We start from the raw sequence: 23,280 nt of genomic DNA on the forward strand, positions 1-23,280 counted from the left end.
AAATCTGTCCCAGTAAATTTGTGAGGAAAAATAGTTTTCTTAACAAGATTCAAACCATCGTGAAAAGTAAATTTGAATAAATTTACTAGATTTCTTTACCGTTTCAAAATTGTTTTGAAATGTAAAATCAATTCGTATTCAATATTTCGTTGATAATTAGTTCAGTGTTTGTTTCTCCGTGAACCGTTCTACCTGACGAATGTATAAATTTAATAAATATATACTCCGAGTGCAATTAATAATTCATCCTAGACTTCGCTTAGTTGTTTTTTTTTTTTTCCAATTAATCGAACAATCACCCCTTTCAATCAATCATTCTCTTTAGAGCAACCGATTAATTGGCCCTTTTAACGAATCATTCGGTCTCACAGTCTTAAAGATTACATAAAAAATACAAGTTTTGGATTTCTACATACTGTTCTACTTGTGCTTGTCATCTTTTCGATTTTGTTTTTTTTTTGTTATTTTTTTTTTTTTGTTTCTTCTGCTTGTCGAACAAAATTCAGCTGTATAAAAAGACGACTGCTGGATAAACACGCTCATCATTTTTATTGTTCAGAGTCCGTATACAATTCGCGACTATCGTCGATTACTTTTGTCTCCCTTTTACGCGTCAAATCGGACAACATCACGTCTATGATGTGATATTTCGCCAAAGTTTTTCATACGATCGATATTCTGCGTGGTGTGCGAATTAAATTTCTAACTGGTGTTTCAAATGAAAATAAAAATGTCGTCAAATGTCAGTGCCGTAAAATGTCGCTCAGAAATTGCCTATCATAAAAACGAATATTTGCATTACGGGTATAGTATATGTGACTTTATTTTCAACATATTTCTCTTCAAATTTTATGTATCGATAAAAATATGCTGCACACTTTACTTTAAATTCTGCGAAACTAATTGCAAATTTCGACTGTTTCGAAGGTTGTTTACGATTTAAATTCAGCGTTGAATCGTTTTCATCTGAATCGCAGAGACTTTCTTGATTCATTTCTACTGTTTAAATTTCGTTTTATTATGCTTTTGATTCGAATAATTTTTTACCCAACTGTACGTCCCACGTATCCTTAAAGCTAGGCAGTTGCAGTTGACACATTAGAAACTGCAAATAGTAGACAGCACATCTCGAAAAACAAAAAAAAAAAAAAAAATAGAAAATAGAAAGAGCAAAGACAAAATGTAAGTTGACAGAAAATTTTGTGTATTATGTTAATTTCTGTCAAATCGTTATTCGGGACGTTGAATCTTTGTGCTTGAACTTTGACATACAGACATACGGATACAGAGAGGGGTCAGAGATGAACTTTTGAAACTAATTAGTTCTTCATGTGCGTTGTGTATAAAAAATATCGATTCCTTGGTCGGGATAATTACAACTTGTATAAATAATATGTCATTGTGTATTTGGCTATCAAATAACTTGTCAAAACTGGTTTCTTACTAAGATTTTTGAAGTTATTTTATTGTTGGGTATTATACTTGCTCAAAAAGAGATTTGCCAGTTTAAATAAATACTACTTTTCGTTTATTTTACCAAGAGATAGTCAAACACTGAGTAGGTATTCATCAAATATTTATATTCCTGTAAGCTATGAAAATTTTTGTATAAATAAAAATATTGAAGAGACCGGAATTAGGAACGATTATTTCTTTACGGTTTTTTGCTATTTCTGATAGTATACTAATAGGTTTTCAATACTCTAGAATAATTATTGCGGTATAATGTAAATTATTATTGTTAAAAACAAATTGATTCAAAAAAAATTGTGAAAATTGAAAAAATAATTCATTTTCGAAAAAGTTACCCCTCTGCACGATACATGTTTTACATAAATCACAAGTTTTTGGGGTAGCAGATTACGATCTGAAATCAAATTTTGAAAATTCAGTATGGCGAATCCGATCAGTGACTCTGAAAACCCTTGGATAAAGTTTTTTTTTTGGTCGTATTCGATCAAATTTGAAATTTGAAATTTTCAAATTCTGATTTCAGATTCGTAATCAATGACCCCAAAAACCGTAGAATATTATTTTGTTATAAAAGTTGACTCGGTTTTCCACATTGCGCCGATATTGATTATTACAAACAAATAACAATATCGAATCGCCACGACTGTCGTAAAAATGAAAATTAGTTTCATCGACTCCTTAGTACACATAATAAATACTGCTTTCGAATAAAATCAATCCTCGCCTGTCGAAATCGAACGAAACTACTTAATTTTTCAAAACATTGAACCGATTTTAAACAAACCATCTTTACACTTGGATATTTTGTGCATTTTATGAACATTTATTTGCAACTACCGAGTAAAAAAATTTATTTGCTGTATCGATTCGTACCTTCTACTCATCTACATCCACCTTAATCTCGTTTTTTCTTTTTCTATCCCATAAACGAGTTTACATCGAACAGGTTTTAGCCTCTTCCCGTCAAAGTTACCGCATCATCCGCCGATATATACCTTCCGTGAATAAAATATAGATTGAAAACAGTATTTATGAACTTGGCACTTGACCCGACCCCTGATGGTCTTCTATACCAGTCGCGACGAGTCATTTATAGACACACGCATGCCCCAATAGAAACGCCTGTCTTTACAATGGAAACGCTTGTCTGATGAAAGTTTACAAGACATTAATTTTCAATGAATTTTTCACCAACTTCACAGAGATTCCAATTATCAAGCCACGGTGAAATATTCGTATACTTCATTATATTACGGTCGTTATATCTAAGATAATTTTCCTTATAAACTCTCCGAAAATACAAACGAAACGAAGTTTAAAAAAAAAAAATCTATAAAAATTGTTTCCTATAATTTTAAGGTTTTTCATTTATAATCTTATACATGAGTTTCGGACTCTTGTTACAGAAACTCATTCACGGCGTGTATAAATTTACAAAAACAGATTATCAAAGAATTTTACATCGGATCAAGTTTTTTTCATCGAGTGATATTAAAGTTGGTTTATTGTTGTTTGTTTTTCGTTTTTTTTTTTTTTTTCTCTTTACCTTCTTCGCGCCAACCTCTGTAATCAATCACTATAAAATTATTATTCCGCAACAGGAATGTGAAAATCAAAAATGTTCCATTTTACGTAAAATTTCGAAAAAACGTTGAGAACTTGTTTTTACATCTTTCTCCATCCGCACGATACCGAAAAAACTGAATTGTATTGTTTTCACATCGTTAGACAATCATTTGTAGAAATTTTTTTTTGTAAATATGTATTGAATATCACAAAATATGTACCTATAATATATAGACTTGAGAAACTAAAGTGTAGAAAAAAATGTTGAAAATAGAAAAACTGCATTTTCTGCCTCCAAACGTCATACTTTACGTAGAAAATCAAAACCAAGATCTGTTTTTGTTTTTAATCAAAATTAACGAAATGGTGCTGGTTTGAAAAAAAAGTATCGAATCCAGCCTATTTATACAGACAGCTTAAAAACTCTTCTTTTTATAGTGTCCGCCATTTTGAAAAACCGCGTTTCGAGAAAACCGTAAAAACAATCTACCATCTTTTTTTTTTATTCGACGTTAAAAATTGCATACTTCCATTACGCGCAATTCTGTACAAGTATCGATCAATATTTCAAATAATCCAAAATGAAAATATAAAAAGAGATGGAAAAATCGAGAGACGATTTCCGTTACGTTTACACAATTATACAAACTAATTTACATGATTATTCCTTGTACGTCAAGAGGACAAGGAGGACAAAGAGGAAAAAGAGTAAAGAAAAAAATCGCAACGAAATAAACGGTTTAAAAAAAAAAAAAAAAAAAAAACATTCGCTCAGCATTTACGCTGTTAATTTGCGCAAGTCGATTCTTTCTTCTTTCTCTTTTCTCCTTATCAGCTTTTTATTTTTCTCCCCACACGTACGATGTAACGTACATAATACATATATATATTTATATACACACAGCAACATCCCCTCGACTAGAATTTTTCCTACACTTTCTTCGTTCCCTTGCAGTAAATTTATCAGCTACTCGTATCCGCGCTGCAGATATTTGCTCGTGATTTATTGCAGCGTTTTAAATTCCCGCGAACAACACTGTACAAAAAATTTTGTTAGTGAATTATAAATATTTTCTCGAGAATTGTTTTTTTACACACACACACACAAATATATATTTATATATATACATATATATATATATTAAAGTTGGCTTTTTTGTTATATTATAAAAAGTTTGAATTCATTGTAGGAAAATCAAGCTGCGTAAACAATTATTGATCAGGGAAATTTATGTCAGGTTTTTTTTTTTTTCCGTTTGCTGTTTTTTCTTTACTTTTTCCACTTGGCAGTATCGAAAATTTCGCATCGCGCAGCTTATATCTTGCGGGATTATTCTTCTTCCGGAAACCTTCATACGTTGTTAACTCTCGACCGGTTTAATTCAACGATGTAACTTGTTTGTGGCATAACAGATAGAATAATTTACAATCACCAAACTTCGTGAATTACTCTCGACTGCTGCAACTGCTGCAGAATGGCGAAATCGATTCTCTACCGTAATTTGCATCTGCGGTCAGTCTCTCTCTCTCTCTCTCTCTCTCTCTCTCTCTCTCTCTCTCTCTCTCTCTCTCTCTCTCTCTCTCTCTCTCTATTTGCACCGACTATATACGATATACATATCCATATACCTGTATTTATGCACTATTACGAAATTATCGCGTGTTGTTTATTTATCAATGTATTGTGTTTATGAAAAAATAAAAAAATTGAAAATACCAGAATTTTATATCGATGCTTAATGTCAAATCGAATGAAAAGTTATTGAACGTCTGTTATGGATTTCTTCGATTTTGATATTTATGTATTAAAAACTTTTAAGACACGATCGTCACAATTTTTTATATTCAAAAATGTTTTCACAAACACAAATCATTCGCTGAAGATCTCCCGAGATAGATTTTTCACAATTCAACACTACAACAAGCTTGAACAATATTTTCCATCAACGTGTAAGATTATCGAATAATTATTTTCATCTCGTTTTTTCAACAGTCATTATTCACCCTCAAGAGATGAAGAATAGAAATTATTTAATCGAAACACACGATCGTTTTACTAGCTAGTAAACCTTGACGCATGTCGTGGCAATGGGAAAATAATTACTTGTAATTACTTTAAAAGCAAAAACATCTGAATATAGTCGATATATAATCATGTGATCAAAGTTCCACAATTAATTGCAAGGATGGTAATAGAATCAGGGTTTTTTTTTTCAAAAAAAAAAGGACAGAAAATGAAGATTGCACGCGAATGAAATTTTTTTTTCAAACCACTCAAGTACGGTGGAAAGAATATACATATATAATACTTGATGATAAATATTTATGCAGTTAACGCGTTTGTATAACGTACACGAAAAATAAGAAGAAATAGAAAAATTCCGCGCCCGATTGCAGGAATTTCGTTTATTTATATTGTACAGACAGGGATATATTTATAGACACTATATTATTTATTTACATTTATATGTGAAGTTATACAACGATGTGCAGGCCCCTGGATATTTTTCAGTATCGAAGTTACAACGTCAGACCTCCACGCCTGTGTAAATCATTGATTTCCTTCAAAGACTGTAAATTCCTTCAGATCTTTATCTTCGTGAAAATTGTAAAATAAAACTTGCTGGAATAAACGAGAGAAAATATGTATCCACATGAAGTGAATAAAAAAAAAAAAATAAAAAAAAAAACAACGCAACCAATGATTCAAAAAGTAATTTTATTCAACAGCCAAAACGAAGTTGTCTAAACTTTAAGATCGTTCTTTGACGAGAAAAAAAAAAAAAAAATGTCTTCAAATATTTCAAAAACTCTTCCATCCGAGTGTAATAATCCTGTAATCTTGAATTTTCAAAGTTCAAAGTTTCTAAACATCCAAATTACACTCGTTGTATTTATAAATAATTTCTACACGCATGTTTACGCGAGGATTCTCCTTCGTATTGATTCGAATGACTGTCTTAAAATCTCAAGAACCGATGCACCTTGACCCAAATACTATCTCGCAATACTTCACGATGCGGACGTGAAGTCTAGGCTTGTATATAATATGTACATAACCATATACGCGTATAACATATATGTGCAAATATAAACAGTATACATCGTGTAAATGAAATCTTCTATCATACAGATAAGATAGTTGTGAAAATTGTCTATTACGACGTTTCGAAAATTGTAATCCCCGTACATATTATTATATCGTCCTCTATAGAAAAACTATTTCTTTTTCTTGCGGGTTTATTTATTTTTTTTTTTTTTTGGACAAAGTTTTATAGTCTTACATCACCCCGGAATAAATTTTTTTTTTTTTTTTTGATCTTGTTTTTTTCAATTCGGATCAAATCTGTTTAGTCGTTACTAAATATTTTTATGTTCTCAAATAAAAAGATAAATTTATACAATTGCATCTAGTGTTTCATTTTTTTTATGTTGGTATGTACTTGCAAATAGTGCGAAAAAATTTCAACCTCGCGTTTGAATGTTTTTCTGTTTTTCTTCTCTCTGTTTTCGAATACAGAAACTCAATAAATACAGAAATACATAATATATTTAATTTTAATAGCTTTATAAACATGAACATGAATTTTCTTATAAATATATAACGATAATTAACGAACGAGGTTACACAGACAGATTAATATCCTACATATCCATTTATTTTCAATATTTAAGACCGTCAATTTGTCAAATAAATGGGTTTGAAAATTGCAGGCGCTGTACAATTAGTGAATATTTTCTCCGTCGTTTCTTTTCTTCGGATTCTTGCCTAAACGTCAATATTTGTTAATAATGAAAACTATTTTTCTCTTTTCTTTGAACGGATTCTAATTTTTTTAGGATTGGCAACGCTGAGGTGCGCATCTCAAGCTGCGCCATCCAGCGGTAAACGAGTACACGAATCATGAAAACGCGCGCGCCAACTAGCGGTAGAAAATTTAAACATTGAATCTAAAAAATGAATAGAGAACAGCTCTAGAGGATGGAGTACGTAGCGTATAAGAATTGTGCGAAAAACGTCTAAACGAAAAACGTACAAGTGAAATATTTTTACATGATTTATAGGCAGAAAATTCACTGGTAAAAACGATTTCTACGATTTTGTAAGAATTTTTTGGCGAATTGGGACATTTCGTAAATATTGTAAATTTATGCATAGTTTCTAATAAAAACTTGTAGATTTTTATGAAAATTTGTATTTTTTCATTAAAAAATCTACAAGACCCTACAATTTTTAACGAGAATTAACGATTCTTTACGGACAAACTATGCATATTTACAGTTTTGTACGAAATAATACGAAATGTTACAATTTCTGTAAAAATTCTTAGCAGTAGAAATTTTCACCAGGCTTGCGAGGACGAGGCTGAATTAGAACCCAAACGTTCTAATGTTAATTCGAATAAAGTGCGTGAAGTCTAAAAATCAACATTTTTTGAAACACCTTAAACACCTCAATACTTTTACAGAATTTTGTTACTTGTGTATAGAATTTGTATGAATTTTTCGGTTTCCAAAAAGTTTGACACGTTTTGTTGCCAACTCTCAGGCTCCTGGCCTCAGTTTCATATCGCCAGGGCGAAGAAAGTTTAACGCATTGTAACGAATTAGGATTTAGAGAATAAATAATTAGGTTCGTGATCTTATCAAACGAATTATCAGCCAACTAAGTAAAATTTTCGGACAAATGCTTTAATATCAAAATGCGTGCTTACAATTTAAAGTTGAAAAGAATCGACTGTTTCTAAAATAATTTTGATTTATGCAGCAACCTTAATTTTGTCACATGTGAAAGCTTTCGCGGGTCTTTTCTCTACGACGACTACTACTGGATCATTAGAAAAGGGGGCTAAAACGGCTGATTTCCGACACTTTTTAACGCTATAAACGAGAAAAACGTGGAGCTGAAGTTTCTAGCGTAGTATTCTGGTATTCTTTATTTTAAGGTATATCGGCACCGCCTCGACCTCCGATTTTTGTCAGCCTTCTCTCCAAGGGAGGCCAAGCTCTCCTGGGGTTCTCGGCTTCTTTGCTGTATGCTACAGCTAGGCCGATCAATTTCTTTGCATTTTTTAGCTCGACCTTATACCTTATATCTGCAGCTCGGCTGACCCCATATATGTATATATACTGACACACATATACCGGCTATCGGTATCCCACATCCGGTGTGGGTGTGTGGTTGGACCGATTAACGATGAATAAAAAGTTGTATAAGATGGAGAGAAAAAAAATAAAATTAATGTTCGAAACATCGGATCTTTAGCAATTTTATCCCCAACGCAATGATTATCCTCAATACAAACGCAAAAAAAAAAAAAACCTTACTAATATCTAATAAATATTGTTCGGAACAACTTCGAAGAACCCGAGTTGAGACGTCGACAATTTGAAAAAAAGTTTGACGATTCTAACGCTCAAAATAATCAAACTCTGGTCTTTTTCATGCGATTGTAATGTTTTTGGACTCGTTTTGTTAGCTGAGTTGTACAAATCGATTTTTATCTACTCTGGAGATAACTGTTTGCATTGGTTTTTTTTTTTTTTTTTTTTAATCGCATCCCCAATGTTTGGATTTTCTTCTCTTTATACTCGTTTCACCCGCAGGCAAGAAGTGTGCGCAGTATAATTTTCGCCTTTCTGGAAATCGCAATTATTCATACATACATTAACAATTTTTATATTTTTGTAGTTTATTATTCTTCATGCAGTATTAAAATTATTTGAGATTACACTTACGCTTCAACCTAAAATTCATGTGATTTGATTTTACATATTAGGTATACCGTATTACGAAATGTGAAATTTTCAAGTTAAACAATAACAAGTGCATTATAATCCGTATTCTTCTTACATTAGGTGTACCGTAAAATATACGAACAATAATAACAGCTTATCTCTTCTCTGCACATCATATCAAGTTCGCTTTAATCGGTTTCCGTTGTTTTCTGATTTTTTCCTCTTCTTTAATTACTGCTAAAAAAACGTTACCATTTCACGTTTTTTTTTTTTTTTTTCACAGGATCACAGAGGTTCTCAACTGTACTTGGGTATAAATCACTGCGGCATTCTGACCTTTCAAGGATCGAGGAAAACGCATCACTTCCGCTGGCCGGAAGTACAAAAGATAAATTACGAGGGGAAGATGTTTATTGTACATCTCACGTTTAACGAGGTAAGCGGACCATTTGTCTGTCTGTCTATCTATTCGTCCATCTATCGAATCTATATACCTACCTACCCATCTACCTATCTAACTATCTATCTATCTACCTATCCATCTATTTATCTATCTATACGTATGCGTCTATCTATATCTGTCTATTTGTCCCTCCATCCGTATATCTACCTGTCTGCCTACCTGTCTATCTTTCCATCCATCTATCCATCTATCTATATATCTATCTGTCTATCCATCTCTCTATTTATCTACATATCTAATTATATGTCTATACGTCTATCCATATTCTTATGTCTGTCCGTTCCTCTATCCGTCTATCTACCTGTCTATCTATCTATGTATCTATCATCCATCTCACTGTCTATTCATCTTTACAGTCTAACTTGTCCCGCTCATTGATTTTACATGCACCATAGAACATTGTGAAGATATATTTAATATATATGTATATAGCATTACCCTTTGTCTTGCGTTTATCGCCGCTTACGATTAAACGACACGCGATTTCGATCACTGCCCGTACAGCTGTTGCCGTGTTTTATCACCTAACTAGTCATGTTTTCGCGCGTTCTGTTTTCTTTTTTTTTTTTTTTCATTCTTATTCCGTTCATTTCATTTCTTTCCCTCCATATTATTAATTCAATAAACCCGATCACGCGTGATTTCTAAAGCATTATAGACAAGGAAATGGAGTATGGAATGGAATGAAAGAGTCGTTAACAAAAAAAAAACAAGGCCGTTATAAGAAATGATATCGGTATGATAGCAAAATTTTACAAACGTGACTGAGAAACAGACGTATGCTATGTGATATTGGTGAATTATAACGACGGAAAATGAAAACTCAAATATTTAACCGATATATTCGTAAATGATATTTGAAAAATTAACTGTGTTTGCTAAGCAAATTTTTTATACCTCTCTCTCTCTCTCTATATATATATATACACTACCAAATATATATTTTCAATTAATTCATACGACCAAAGGAAAAATAAAGAAAAAAAAAACACGTAAAAATATTGTGCAGTTTGTGCGGTTGATTTGTTGGAAAATAATTGGCACGAAAACACAAACGACAAACGAGAGTAAAACATTGTAATCTTGAAGTTTTTTTTTTATTACCGCGCGGTTGGATGATTATTTCAGGTTGTTTTTAAATTTTTTTATTTCGTATAAAAAAGTCGTAGATTATGAAAAAAAAAAAAATGAAAAAAAATGAATAAAGTTATGGATTTGATGTACATTGTCAATAATTTCCGGATAAAATAGGGAGATATATATATGAAATAAAAAAAAAAATCGAACTTTATGTACAACAATATTTGAAAAATTATATTGTAAATCAATACCGATTTTAGAACACATATAATATTTTTTAGTAATCATATAAAATAACCAACATATTTCATCCAACAAAGAGGAGCGAAGAAAGAGAAGAAAAAAATTTCACCGAGGTATATAATATTTAGGAAATTGTCGTAATATTACTGGAACACCCTTTACATGCATATGAGGTGGACGTAATGCGGTATACTTATACCTACACAGAGGAGGGTTGACCTGCAGTATAAGGTGCTATTAGTTACGTCATGCCGTGCATACATATAAATATACAATATACATATCCATGTAAGATACACCCGCCTACACTTATCCTATACAAGTTAAGAAATTTGTTGAAAGAAAAGAAGTTATGTTGGCAACACTGAGAAACCTACAGCGCCACAGTCGGCCGAGCGCGAAACAAACTCAATCTCAATAAACATAACATAACCCATGACCGTCGAATCTAACCTTAGCATACGTGTCATTCTAACAAGTCATTGTTCAAAGGTTAAATTCGACGGTCATGGGTTATGTTACGTTTATAGAGATCGAGTTTGTTTCGCGCTCGGCCGACTGTGGCGCTGTAGGTTTCTCAGTGTTGCCAACATAACTGTCTAGTGTAAAAAATTAGCCGTCTCAGATTCATTGTCTCCAATTGTACATGCTTTTATACACGTTACGTAGTTTAATCGGGAATCCCAAAGCAAATTACACTTTTTTCACTCATACTACTGCCTTATATATGTATATATATATTTTTTTTTTTTGTCTGTGATATTTGTAGCTGATATTTTGTGATTCTCAACGTAATTTAAAAGATACGAAAAAAAAAGGGAACAGAGTTTTGTTAATTCACTGTTAAAATAACCGCGAAGAGAAAACAGAGGAAGACTAAAAACGCGGAAACAGTTAGGCGCATATCAGTAACGAAAACTGCATAATTTAGCTATGAAAATAATTAGCGGAGAGAGAAATAAAGCGGTGTGAAAACAGACGGGGGAATAAAAAATTTGCTGTCGTAAGTTGCAGATCTCAGCTTTTCTTCAAATTGTATATACATAATATAGAGAATACAGGTGTATGCACATAAAAATGACTAGCAAAAGAGTTTATTTCATACGACATCGTAATTGCATTTTGATTCTAATTTCGTTCGGTAGTTTCGTATAATTTACGAATAGTCTTTCAATGATATTACAATCTCTTCTCAAATACATTCACTGCAGTTTTGAGAACACGCAATGAATAACGATATGTTTTCTTCTTTAGTTCTTCAATTTTAACGATGTAAAAAAGAGTTGATAAAAGTAGAAGAAAAATCTCGCTAAAATTTCTGCCGAGCTTACAATTTCTCCGACAACGCGATATTTTAATTTCTCAAATGAAGAGACTCTTCAGTACCAAGTTAATTGCAAATCTATCTCTCGCCTGGTAGACCGAGTCAATTGAAATTAATTTTGTACCTCTTCTTTCATCCCTCATTATATTATCTAATTATCATTCGCAACTCGAGCAAATTCAGCTCAGTCCCTTTTCTTACATTGCATCATGTGTGCACATATATATGTAGATACAATACCGGTGCATTATACTCGGACACATAATATGTACGTATTGTGGCCTGAATGCGAAACTAATTCGATTATATCTGTTCGCATTCTGCTTTGCTCAGGACTTGAGGACGAAGGTAAGTCAGTCGCGTTTATCGAATCGGTCGTTGAAGTTCGGGCGTTTGTGAAAATTCTCTTACACGTTATTCGCCTTTTTCAAATTATCGCGTGAAAGTGCGAAGAAAGAAAGTATCGAATAAGTTTACTTACAAACTTTGGTCGAATTGCGTTTCGCGAATCTGTGCAGATTTTTAACTATTACGAAATATAAGTAATCCGGAGGTTTAATCTTAATCCCGAGTGGTCGAATTTCCATCGTTACGAGGTATTAAAATGCGAAATTAAAATTATGTTACACACGGCACTTAATTCCAATTAGAGAAAGAAAAAAGAGAGATTGACGATAAATAAGATTTAGCAAAGCTTAGGGAAATGCAGGCTGAAAGTGATGATGATTACGATTATAAGAAGAGAAACGCGGGTATTCGATGGTGTCGAAAATCCCGGAAATTTTTCGTCGCAAAATTCTCACGTGGAAAGTGAGTACAAGTAATATTACATTATTGAATTGTCCGTATTATCGCAGTAGTGGAAAAAAAGCGTAAGGAAGGATTGAAAGAAAAGAAATATAAAAAAAAAAAGTGCTGCGCAACTTTTAATCTCGTTATCGCACTTCTCGCCATTCTGTGCACCTCGTGTCCCGCAATTATAAACCACAATATATTGACAATACTGAAGACTGTAAGGAAAACCTACTAAGATTTTTATATTTTTTATATTCTATTTTCCTAATTCCAGTTGTCTTGTAGCATTGATTTTATTCAATCTTGTTATAATATTTAAATTGTGGAATAAATTGTTGATTAAAACAATAGTAAAAAAAAGCCTGCATTTCCTTTTCAATTCACATACACACGTAGCTTTTCTTATAGATATATTCTTATATATAATATAGTGATGCAAATATTGCAAGTATAAGAAACTAGTTTGAAATAGATATGGAAGAGAAAATAGTAAAAATTTTCGTGTTATAATCGTTATTATACCTATGATTAAACTAGCCCCGTAACTTGAAAAATCAGGTATATAGAATACTATTTATACCGTGATTATTGAGAATTATTTGAATATAATATAATATTATATACACATAGAGAAGAGTAGTTTTATTAGAAGCTAGAATTTCCTTGGGTGTTTTTGGGTTCTTGTTGTTATGTTGTTGTTGTTGTCGTTGTGTGTTTTTTTTTGTTCTTTCTTCACGAATTTTCAGAAAAAGCATACGGTTGGTTTTAAGTGCCCAACCGGTTCGAGTTGCCGGCACGTCTGGAGGTGTGCGATAGAACAAATGCTATTTTTCACGTGAGTATTACATTGGCCACATCATTTATATTAAGGAAGCTTAGTAGAGTAGCGAGAAGAATTCTGGATACAGATTCGGTGACTGACATGTCACTTAGACATGTCACAAACCTTTTTCCAGAATGTTCGAGCATGGGGGATGTCCGTGCTCGGATTGAATGATTTTATCGATCATCGGATCATATCGCTGCTCTACCTTACCGATAATTCGCTCTGCTTTACCACAGTTTCAACGCATATTCGGCAAAATCACTCGGGATTGCGGTCTGACTTATCGTAGTTTCAACACTTATCGGGTAAAATCTGGGAACTGTATTAGCGATATGCGTACGTCATCGAGCAAGATCGAGGATCTGCATTACCGAGGGATTTTGCCTGATAAGGATTGAAACTTTGGTAAGGAAGGGAAAATTGCTGGTAAGGTAGAGCAACGAAATGACCCGATGATCGGTAAAGTCAGTCAATCGGATTTGGAATATCCCCCACCGTTGAACATTCTAGAAAAAGGTTTGTGTTTTGGCTAAGTGACGTGTCGGTCATCGAATCTGTATCCAGAACTCTCATTTTTACTCTACTAAGCTTATTATTTCCGTACGCATCGTATTAAATTAGGTAAATACTGTAATATACAACAGTAAATTTAATGTATGTAATAGAGTTTTTAGCTATATTAGTTATAACATCGTATCGTCCCTATTTTCACCATTCCTTACTTTCAGTTTTTTCTTATTTTGAATAATAGATATAGACTATCTCCAGACAGATGATGCAAATTAGTATAGATTGTTCTATCAATAAAGAATACCGTAATTGCCATCGGAGCTTTCCAGTAAGGATACTATACACACATCCATACATACATACATACAATACCTAGTCATACACGGCACTAGTCGATAGAATTCGTTATTCTCAAGTATTAGTGTTAGCCTAGAATGTATGGTCATCCAATCTATAGTTGAAAACATTTTCATGTCACAAGCGAGACAGACAAAACAAATTCGGATCACTTGTAGGGTTGACAAACTTAAAGAATTTTTTATTTCAAATTTCTCCAAATTCGAACAAGTCTAAGAATTGCGGAAAGAAATACCAAATAGAACGGAATTATATTAAATTTAGAACATAAACCGTTGGAAAGAAAATAAAAAAAAAAATGAACAACGTTCGAATTTTTTAAAAATCGACACTCAGGCTTAAACTTGTTGCGGAAATCATCAAACTTTTTTTGCGGCTTTCTTATCGTCATATTTTCCAAACTATTTCATCGGATATCGTTTGAAATAGATATATAATTACATCTCGTTGATATTCTCGGTCGTTTTTCAAATTATCTAGACACTCATTCGAATCTTATACCGATATTGAAATTGAATTTTACGGCCGGAATGGCGAAATGAGGTGCGAGTTTTGGCCGTTGTCCAAGATAGGTATGAGCCGCGAGTTTGAATTAGAGCTAAGTGCTTTTATGCGGGATACGTTATAGGTATATTATGTGCAGTAAAAATTGCACCTTTGCATACAGTTAGAAAGTTCAACTGCAACGCACGCGAATACTTGTTGATATTCCAGTTCTTCGAAGGAATTAATTTGCCTCATTATACCGCAAATATCACCTTTACGCTCATTTTACAATCCAGTAATGTCAAACCACGATTGCTTTGACTACCAGTCGAAGGTGCAAATTTTTCTGCTGTAGTCATAAGATTTTCTATATTTTTTATTTTGTCCGGACGGAAAGAAAATGTCACACACACCTAAAAACAATACAGTTATTTACTCTAAAGAAAACATAACAAAAAAATACGTTCACAAATAAAAACAAAAAAAAAAAAAACATTGTGAAACATTTCCACAAGGAGCTTAGAAAAAAGTATTCGAAAGTCAGTATCGATACAGATTTCTTAAACCGTGATGTAACGATTACAATCATAGGGATAAACTTTTTTCCCATATATCATTTCTGTGAATTGCTAATTGTCGAGGCATTATCTGATACGTCATAGAGTTGGTTGAAAGACCTGAATATACTTGTAAAATAAGGTGAGAGCACCGCAATTACTGTCCTGATACAAATTTTAATCAACAGCTTACCCCGGGCTTCCGACGCTCCTGTGGTTAGTGGCGGTTCGATATTTTCATGGGGCACTAAGTTCAAGTACACCGGTCGCACAGAGAAAGAAGTTCTCGAAGAGACGGGTCCGCTTCGAAAGGAGGAACCTGCTATTCAACGTGGTAACGCACGCACATCTAGTCTCAGAAGAAAGGCAAGCAGCGTTCCTGCGACGCCGAGCACCCCGAGTCAAGATTTGGTCGAAATTCGTAAGCAGTTTATTCATAACGTAATGCAATTATGCACAGACTGAGTAAATTAACCCGGATCAAGCCGAGTCGTTGGATTAATTTGATCGGTGGAACCAATTAGCTACGCTTGAAGCGAACGCATTTTCATTGAATTTATATATACATAAAACACTATGAAGTCTGTACCTGTTTTTACTTTCTATCGTAACTGAAATATAGGGTTCCGTGTATAAAATAAAAAATTTTTATAGTCTTCAGACAGCTTTAATCACGCCAATTTATACTTACTTGTACCACATTTTCTTGTAATTCCAAGTTGGAATGCCTCTGGAATTTTCTCGCAACCATATCGACTGAGATTTTCCTTCTCGTGTATACATTTTTTGTAGGAATATTTTTTCAAGGTCTAGTAATACTTTGTTCCTGTTGCATACCAGCGATACTTATATACGACTGTTTTGAAAATCAACAGGATACTCGAGCTTGCCACGGAGCTGTCATAGTGCTGGTCTCGACGGTACTGGGATGTGTGAAAGTGGCGGAGTTCCTTTCAGCTCTCCGTACTGCCCAGACAACACTCTGCCTCTGTTGGAGACGGTGTCGGAAGATCAAGAGATTCACGCTCGTCGAAATAACGGTTGGTTGCCGCCACTTCTTCCCAGCTTTTTCATCCTCGTTTTTCGATCTCCAAACCCCGTTCCAAATTGTCTCGTCCCCTTGAATCCGTTGGATTTAAGCAAGGTGTCAGATTTTTTCACCGCGTTTAAAATTATGTACATACCTGAGAAAGCAGAAACAGGCTGCTATCAGGAAATATATGGGAAATTATAAAACACTGTGTGTAGATATATATTGTATAGTTTTAGTATACATATGTATACATATGTATGTATACGACGTGCACATAGTATCTTAAATTTAATTACTTATAAACTCACTCATCACTCACGAAATTTATCACATGTTCACGATTTTAATATGCAGGTGTTAATTTTTTCGATAGTAATTGTTTCTCTTTTTTTCTTGAACAATCATTTCACCAAGTTGGAAATTTTTTTCAGAAATCTTAAGTTTTTACAACTGCAAGTCAGTAACGATCATAACTACTACAGTTTTAATTTTTTTAATTTTTTCCGATCACATTCGTTTGTTGGATCAGACATTTATTTTTTCTAAGTTTATTACTGAGATATGATCTGTGCTCAGAGAAAAAAGGTATGTACCGTAGTAGAAACGAGAAAATAATGAGGAAACGGTTAGCGAATCTAGAGTTTAAATAAAAAACGATGCATTGAAAATGAGCTCGGATATGTTAGGAGCATTATTTGAGTTTCCACAAATTAGTTGCATGACGAAACGTTTTTGACTATCAAGCTTATTATCATGGTAAAATTTTATCTCGATTATATAATTATTGATAAGTTTAAGCGGGTTGCAACGATTAGCCAAAGTCTTGCTTTTTACTCATAGGCTTTTTTAGATTTTCATTTGTTATTATTTTTTTTATTTCTCTTTCTGTTCTTTAGCCGTAGACGAGAATGATTCGCATGCGAGCGCAGCCGGCGAACAGATACAGCCGGTGAAAAAGTTGAAATTTGCAAAGACGACGTTCAGCAAGGCACCGCCGTTATACAGTCAGAGAATAGTGATAGGTACGGAGGAGTTAAGTGGAAAAAATATCGATAAACTGGTGAGGCAAAAGATAGATTCATTTGAAAAAAGTCCAAAAGTCGTCAGATCCACGGCCCTCATTGTTAAAACGTCAAAAACACTGGCAAATGGAATTTCTTCTTGCCCAAATTCATCGACTTTCAACTCAACTTCAAATATAAAGTTGAACGGTAACGTTTACCTATCCAAAGACTCTGCCCCAACGGATTTGAGCCGAGGTCTATCTTCCTCGTCCGGGCCTTTGCTCGTCGATCACGATCTCCAGGATATCGCAGGCATGAGGAAGTTCCAGGTAAACCCAAAGATAGACGATCCAGCACCGGGGCGAAATCGAATTAACTTTACGGACGGTGATTCTCTTTCGAACACAGGTGAGCTTTGTAAATTTGTATAAATATATATTCTTCCATAAATCAGATTAGTTTTTTTTATTTCTCTCTTTCTATCTGTAATTTGCCTATTGTAAATTATCCCTTATACTTCATACGTATATGTTACATTATATGTGTATAGATTTTCTATTTTTTTTCTTCTTATAAACAGCTCGCAGGCTTTTTTACCTCGCATGTCTTTTCATTCGTTATTAAATATACGTAATAATGAGACTTGAAAAACTCTTTTATTTAGGTCACCGACGATTTAGTCAAGCTAGAGGGACCGAATACTTATTGTTTACTTTAATTTTCGATAATCAGTGTAGAAAAAAATTTGCAAAAACGGCACTAATAAAAGATATCACGAGATTTCATGAAATCCCTTGATTTGAATATAATTGTAACGCTATTACAGAGAAATGCGGTTCATCTAAATTGTGTTATTGTAAATATTTTAACATGGAAAAAGCTGTATTCTGTGTAATGAGATATAAATCCTGCCTTGATTTTTTACCATTTTATATAAACTTGACAATGGATACGCATGAAATATTCACCTTGTGTTTTTCTTGAAACTGGTAATGGTGAGCAAATAGTCTTCTGTCGTAACAAGAATAATATATTATTGAAGTCTTTTTCGTAGATAGAACAGATTCCAGAATAATCTAATCTCAACTCGTTTAAGGATTGCTGCAAATCTTTGAAAGAATAATGGAAAAAAGAGACAAGAGAACCTGAATTTTCATAACTAATATAGGTATTGATATGCTTGTTGCAGTCGGTGCTGACGAGGCGGACACGAACGACTATTACTTCAGGGATTCGTTCGACCATTCTTCATCCGAAAGCCAACTATTAGACGCGACAGGAAAGCCTCACAGTAGATCGGTGACGCCTGTGCCGAAGATGCAGAAGCTGCAGAATTCGAAATTATGTTTACAAGTTCAGGGTTCGGGAAAAGTGTCCCATAAACGTCTCCATGTAATAAAAATCTTCGTCCCGGCGCTGATGCTGACCATTGTTGTACTCTGCATTGTGACGGTGCTGATATTCGAAACTGACACCGCGCTGTTCAACAGCATGCGAAAGACACCGGAAATGGTTGCTCTTAGGAATCAGTGCTACGCACCTATAAGGGAATTTTTAAAAAGCAAATTTGGTCTGTTCTGATGTCGTCTACGGTATGAGAAAAATTTTCATAGTCTAAACTCTTAACGACAGTGCCAATTTAATCAGGGACGAGATAGGTTTACTATTATAATAGACCGTGCGGTAAATCGGACCGCGATACTTCTAATCAAATCTAAATTAACGTACGACGTTAACATTACGACGACTTGAAAGTCAATCGCAGCATTAATATTTTTGGTTTTAAGCTGTTTTTACGCTTTCACGATGCCCGTAACTTGCAACGTTAAGAAACTGGAATCTGAATTCCATCGCAGTATCTTTGCCACCCTCTCTCAAAGTGACCAAACTTCCGAGTTTCAATTACTTCAACTTTCATCCGCAGATATTGAAATTGCTTAATTTGAACGCCAATCTTTTTTTGTACGTGTTCGATTGTGGCTTGCGAATTACTACCTGTTGCGAAATCGCTGACACGATCTTAACGAGGGTTAAAAAGAGCGCTGTGATTTAACTGAAAAAGAAAATTAATTAGTAAATAATCTGCTGGCGCGTTGTCCGGCCTTTGGCTTTGAAAGAATGACTTTATTCTTTTTTTTTTTTTTTTAATTCAGAAATGAAAATTCAATTATTTCTTTTTAAATTCGAAGCGAAAGTAGGTGTGAACATTTTTTCAATCATGGACTAATAATTATTTGACAAACTATCAATGCGTATAATATGCTATATAATATATAAAAGCACGCGTTATAGAATGAAATTTACCCTATTTTATCGTCAAATGGAAACTGAGGAATAGATGATGTAATCAAAAATGATTTAATATAATAAATCGTTATAGCAATGTTAGGTAATTTTAATGTTCAACGAAAAGCAATTAATACGTAGGATTTAAGGGTATGCGTTTTTATCGCTAAAATAGATGGCATGACAGAGTAAAGAATATAATGTGCTTCGTTTAAGTGAATATAGAAACACTGTATAGTTTAGATTGAATATAGAATTCATTTATCATTACACGCCATTCTATCCGTTGGTAATATCTCAACTGAGTTTAAAAATATTTTCTTGCCGCCTCTAAGGCATATCATTGGTTAATATTTATTAATTTAACATATTTATTTCATACAGATACATTTTATATATACACATATATATTTATATAATATATTATTTTGTTTAAATTTTCTCTCATGGTTCCTGATTACTTACATAAGTTTACGTATGTAAATCCTTTTACGATCGAGTTTTTTTTTTTTTTCTCCACGCTTGTTTTCTATTCAAAATCAATTTTTATTCAAAGTTGCTTTGTCGATGCACGTATGCCTTCATTCCCTAATTTTAATCTCTATTTCGTGTATTCTTCTAGTCCACAAAGCGTCCGAGTAATGCGATGAAAGTGAACAAAGAATAATAATGAAGAAGGTGTAAAACGAAGCGATGAAGAGTAAGAGTGTAAAATTTTATTTGTGTAATTGATAGATCTGATTTGTTTTTATTTGTTGGTGAAATGTACTCTTATCGACTAGGAAGATTTTACATCCACTAATATTGGTAGACGTAGAAATAATGTTCACGCATTCCTGGTGTAATTTATCAGCAAAAAAAAAACAAAAAAAAAAAAAAACAAAAAAAAATACGAAATAAAATAAAAAAAAAAAACAACATATGTTTGCATAAGTCTGTGGATTGAAACTCGGTAGCGAAAAACCAGAAAGAAATGTAAATATTATCCAAAAACAAATGTTCATTAAAAATTGGCAAAATTTGTTCAATCTATTCTCTATAAGCTTAAATGAAAAATGATCTACAGAAGTTTGCAGGGAAAAAAATATTCACCGAGGACACTTGGCGTGATTTTATTTATTCGTCGGAGGTAATGATAAGAAAATGCTTGGGTATTAAAATTGTTCTATAGTAAATGCCGCCGCTTAGAAATGAATCGCAGCTCCAGTTGTTGTAAAAGATAGGGATTTTTGTCACGAATACACGAGCCGTAGCAGAAAATTTCCCTGTACCGCAGAGCTAAAAAACCTAAACACCTTTTGCAAATCCATGCGTCAGCTGTTAATTGCATTGAGCGAATAAAAAAAAAAAAAAAATCACCTTCCTTCTCTCAAGTTTTGTGTCTGTAATGACAAACCAGAAAGCTAAATACACAATAAACCTGATAAATGAAATAGACGAATCTTTGTAAACTGTCATTGTATTTCGCGTTTGTGAATCCTTGAAGCGCCAAAGTTGATTGCGAAAAGATTGTCTATCTTAAATATTTAACGTTACAAAACCGGAACGATTGCGATGGCATCGATATTTTCCCCGTGAAAACTTTCGGACTGACCTTATTTCCTACAAGTGCCTACGCTGTACTGAAAATCTTTTTTAATCAATTATTCGTCTCCGATATATAACGAGCGCACTCTGTGTAAAATTATTTACAAGTTATTTCATCCGGTTCTCTTTTGAATCGCCGTGGTCATTCCACTCTCATCTAATTTGCAATCTCTGCTCGAAACGGAGGCGAAATATTGACATGCCAAAACTTCATGCAAAACTGTATAGTTTCATAGGAACTTTATAGTTTAATAATATATTTACACGAACGATGTTTCTTCGACTTGAATAATTCGCGTAGCCTGAGTGCTTATCGGTAAAACTGATTGCTTCCTTGCGCTGTTTTCTAAGAAAGAAGAATAAATAAATAAATTAAAAAAAAAAAAAAAAAAAACATAAACAAGTTTGAAAATACTTCCGACCAATTTTTCAATCCCTTCCCCCCCCCCCCAAAAAAAAAACAAAGCAAAACAAAACACCCCCCCCCAAAAATTTTACGCGAATAATATCAAGTCCGAGAACCGTTGTACAATTGTACTTGGAAATTGTATAAATAATATATAGATGTAAACGAATGTCAATTGCAATATACTTATAATGAATCTAGTTGTAAAGACAAAGAGTTGAACAAAAATTTTGCGGGAGAAAACTATGAAGGAAAGTTAAATAAATTGAAATAGGTAATTCATTGTATACCTATATCACCTGTGTATAGTTATTAATTATTGCGAGTGTGGAAAAACAAAAAAAAAAAAAAACAAATAAAATAATAATAGTAATGATATTAATAATAATAATGATAATGATAATAAAATTTGTCGTACGGCGTAAAAATTGCGAAGATACAATTCTTAAGCATTTTTCAAATCAGTGCTGAATCGAATCCATGTAATGTAATATTTTTAACTTATCGAACGACAAGGAAAAAACAAACGAGAAAGAAAATACGAACAAAGTAAGAATGAGAGAAAAAAAAACTTTCGCGTACAATTTGCACTAGTAAAGTGGTGATAAAAAAAAAAAAAAAAAAAGAAAGGTTGAAAAATTGTTGATGACGAATGACGAGATTTGGGAATATTCCGAATTTTAAAAATTACAGGTAAATAGAGCTACATCGAAAAACAGCAAACTATGGGGGAAATGTTTAATTTCTAATCGTAATATTAAATCTGCTGCAATAATTGCGGTACAAATTTCATACATAATAATACAAACGAGCACATTGTATATGTATATTTGTGTATGATTTTTTATTTTAAAGAACGAAAAATAACAAGGTGAAAAAACAACAAGACAAAAAGACAAACTATTACTAGAAAATACTTCTTAGTAACTATACCTAATACTATTATATTCATTGTGATAGGTCATAATAATTGTTCGGCATGAACGGTCTGGCAAAACGATGCAGGTCGAAAAATTAAAGCACGGTAGAAAAAAAAAAAAAAAAATATCAAAAACACAAAACAATTCAACTCGAAGAATCTTTAACTGCTAATTGAATGCTAATTGTCTTTCGTTTCAAATTCTTATTTCAGTGAAAACTGAAACGAAGAGCACAAAAAAAAAAAATCGTAACAAGAAATAATCGAAGAACCGATATAAAAATTGAGATTTCAGAAAAAGTTTAGTAGATGAAAAAAGGGGGAAAAAAAACAAATGCTTTTCAGCTACGTGTATAATTAATTATTGATAGCATAATTTTTACGCAATCTTGCCTGGTTATAATAATATTAACAATTATATTAACAGCAACAACAACAACAACAACAACAACAATAGTAACAATATACATTATACTGTATAAGTGTAGTATATATTTGTCTTATATATACTTCTATTTACGTAGAAATTTGACATTTACGTCATAAAAAATACCAAACACTCAACCAAAACAAGAAAGAAAAAAGAATTTTAATTTGATTTATGTACATAATTGTCGCGATTGTGT

General features: G+C 33.0%; 1 protein-coding gene across 7 annotated transcripts in view; it reads left to right on the forward strand.

Moving 5' to 3' along the window:
• Positions 1–22,954, forward strand: part of LOC107225378 (FERM domain-containing protein 5) — a 43,556-nt gene extending 20,602 nt beyond the window's left edge. Inside the window, exons 6-13 of one of the 7 annotated variants that reach the window (XM_046744804.1) lie at positions 9,062–9,214; positions 12,222–12,236; positions 13,430–13,518; positions 15,608–15,840; positions 16,295–16,459; positions 17,349–17,474; positions 17,685–17,864; positions 18,646–22,954. In XM_046744804.1, the coding sequence (XP_046600760.1) occupies positions 9,062–9,214; positions 12,222–12,236; positions 13,430–13,518; positions 15,608–15,840; positions 16,295–16,459; positions 17,349–17,474; positions 17,685–17,864; positions 18,646–19,037 (1,353 nt within the window). In that variant the 3' untranslated portion in view covers positions 19,038–22,954. Of the gene's footprint in view, positions 1–9,061; positions 9,215–12,221; positions 12,237–13,429; positions 13,519–15,607; positions 15,841–16,294; positions 16,460–17,348; positions 17,865–18,645 lie in introns of all 7 variants that reach the window. The other 6 variants (XM_046744806.1, XM_046744800.1, XM_046744802.1 and 3 more) reach the window with 6 other exon arrangements.
• Positions 22,955–23,280: the final 326 nt, after the last annotated feature.

The sequence above is a fragment of the Neodiprion lecontei genome, chromosome 7, assembly GCF_021901455.1.
Source record: "Neodiprion lecontei isolate iyNeoLeco1 chromosome 7, iyNeoLeco1.1, whole genome shotgun sequence".
NCBI lineage: Eukaryota > Metazoa > Arthropoda > Insecta > Hymenoptera > Diprionidae > Neodiprion > Neodiprion lecontei.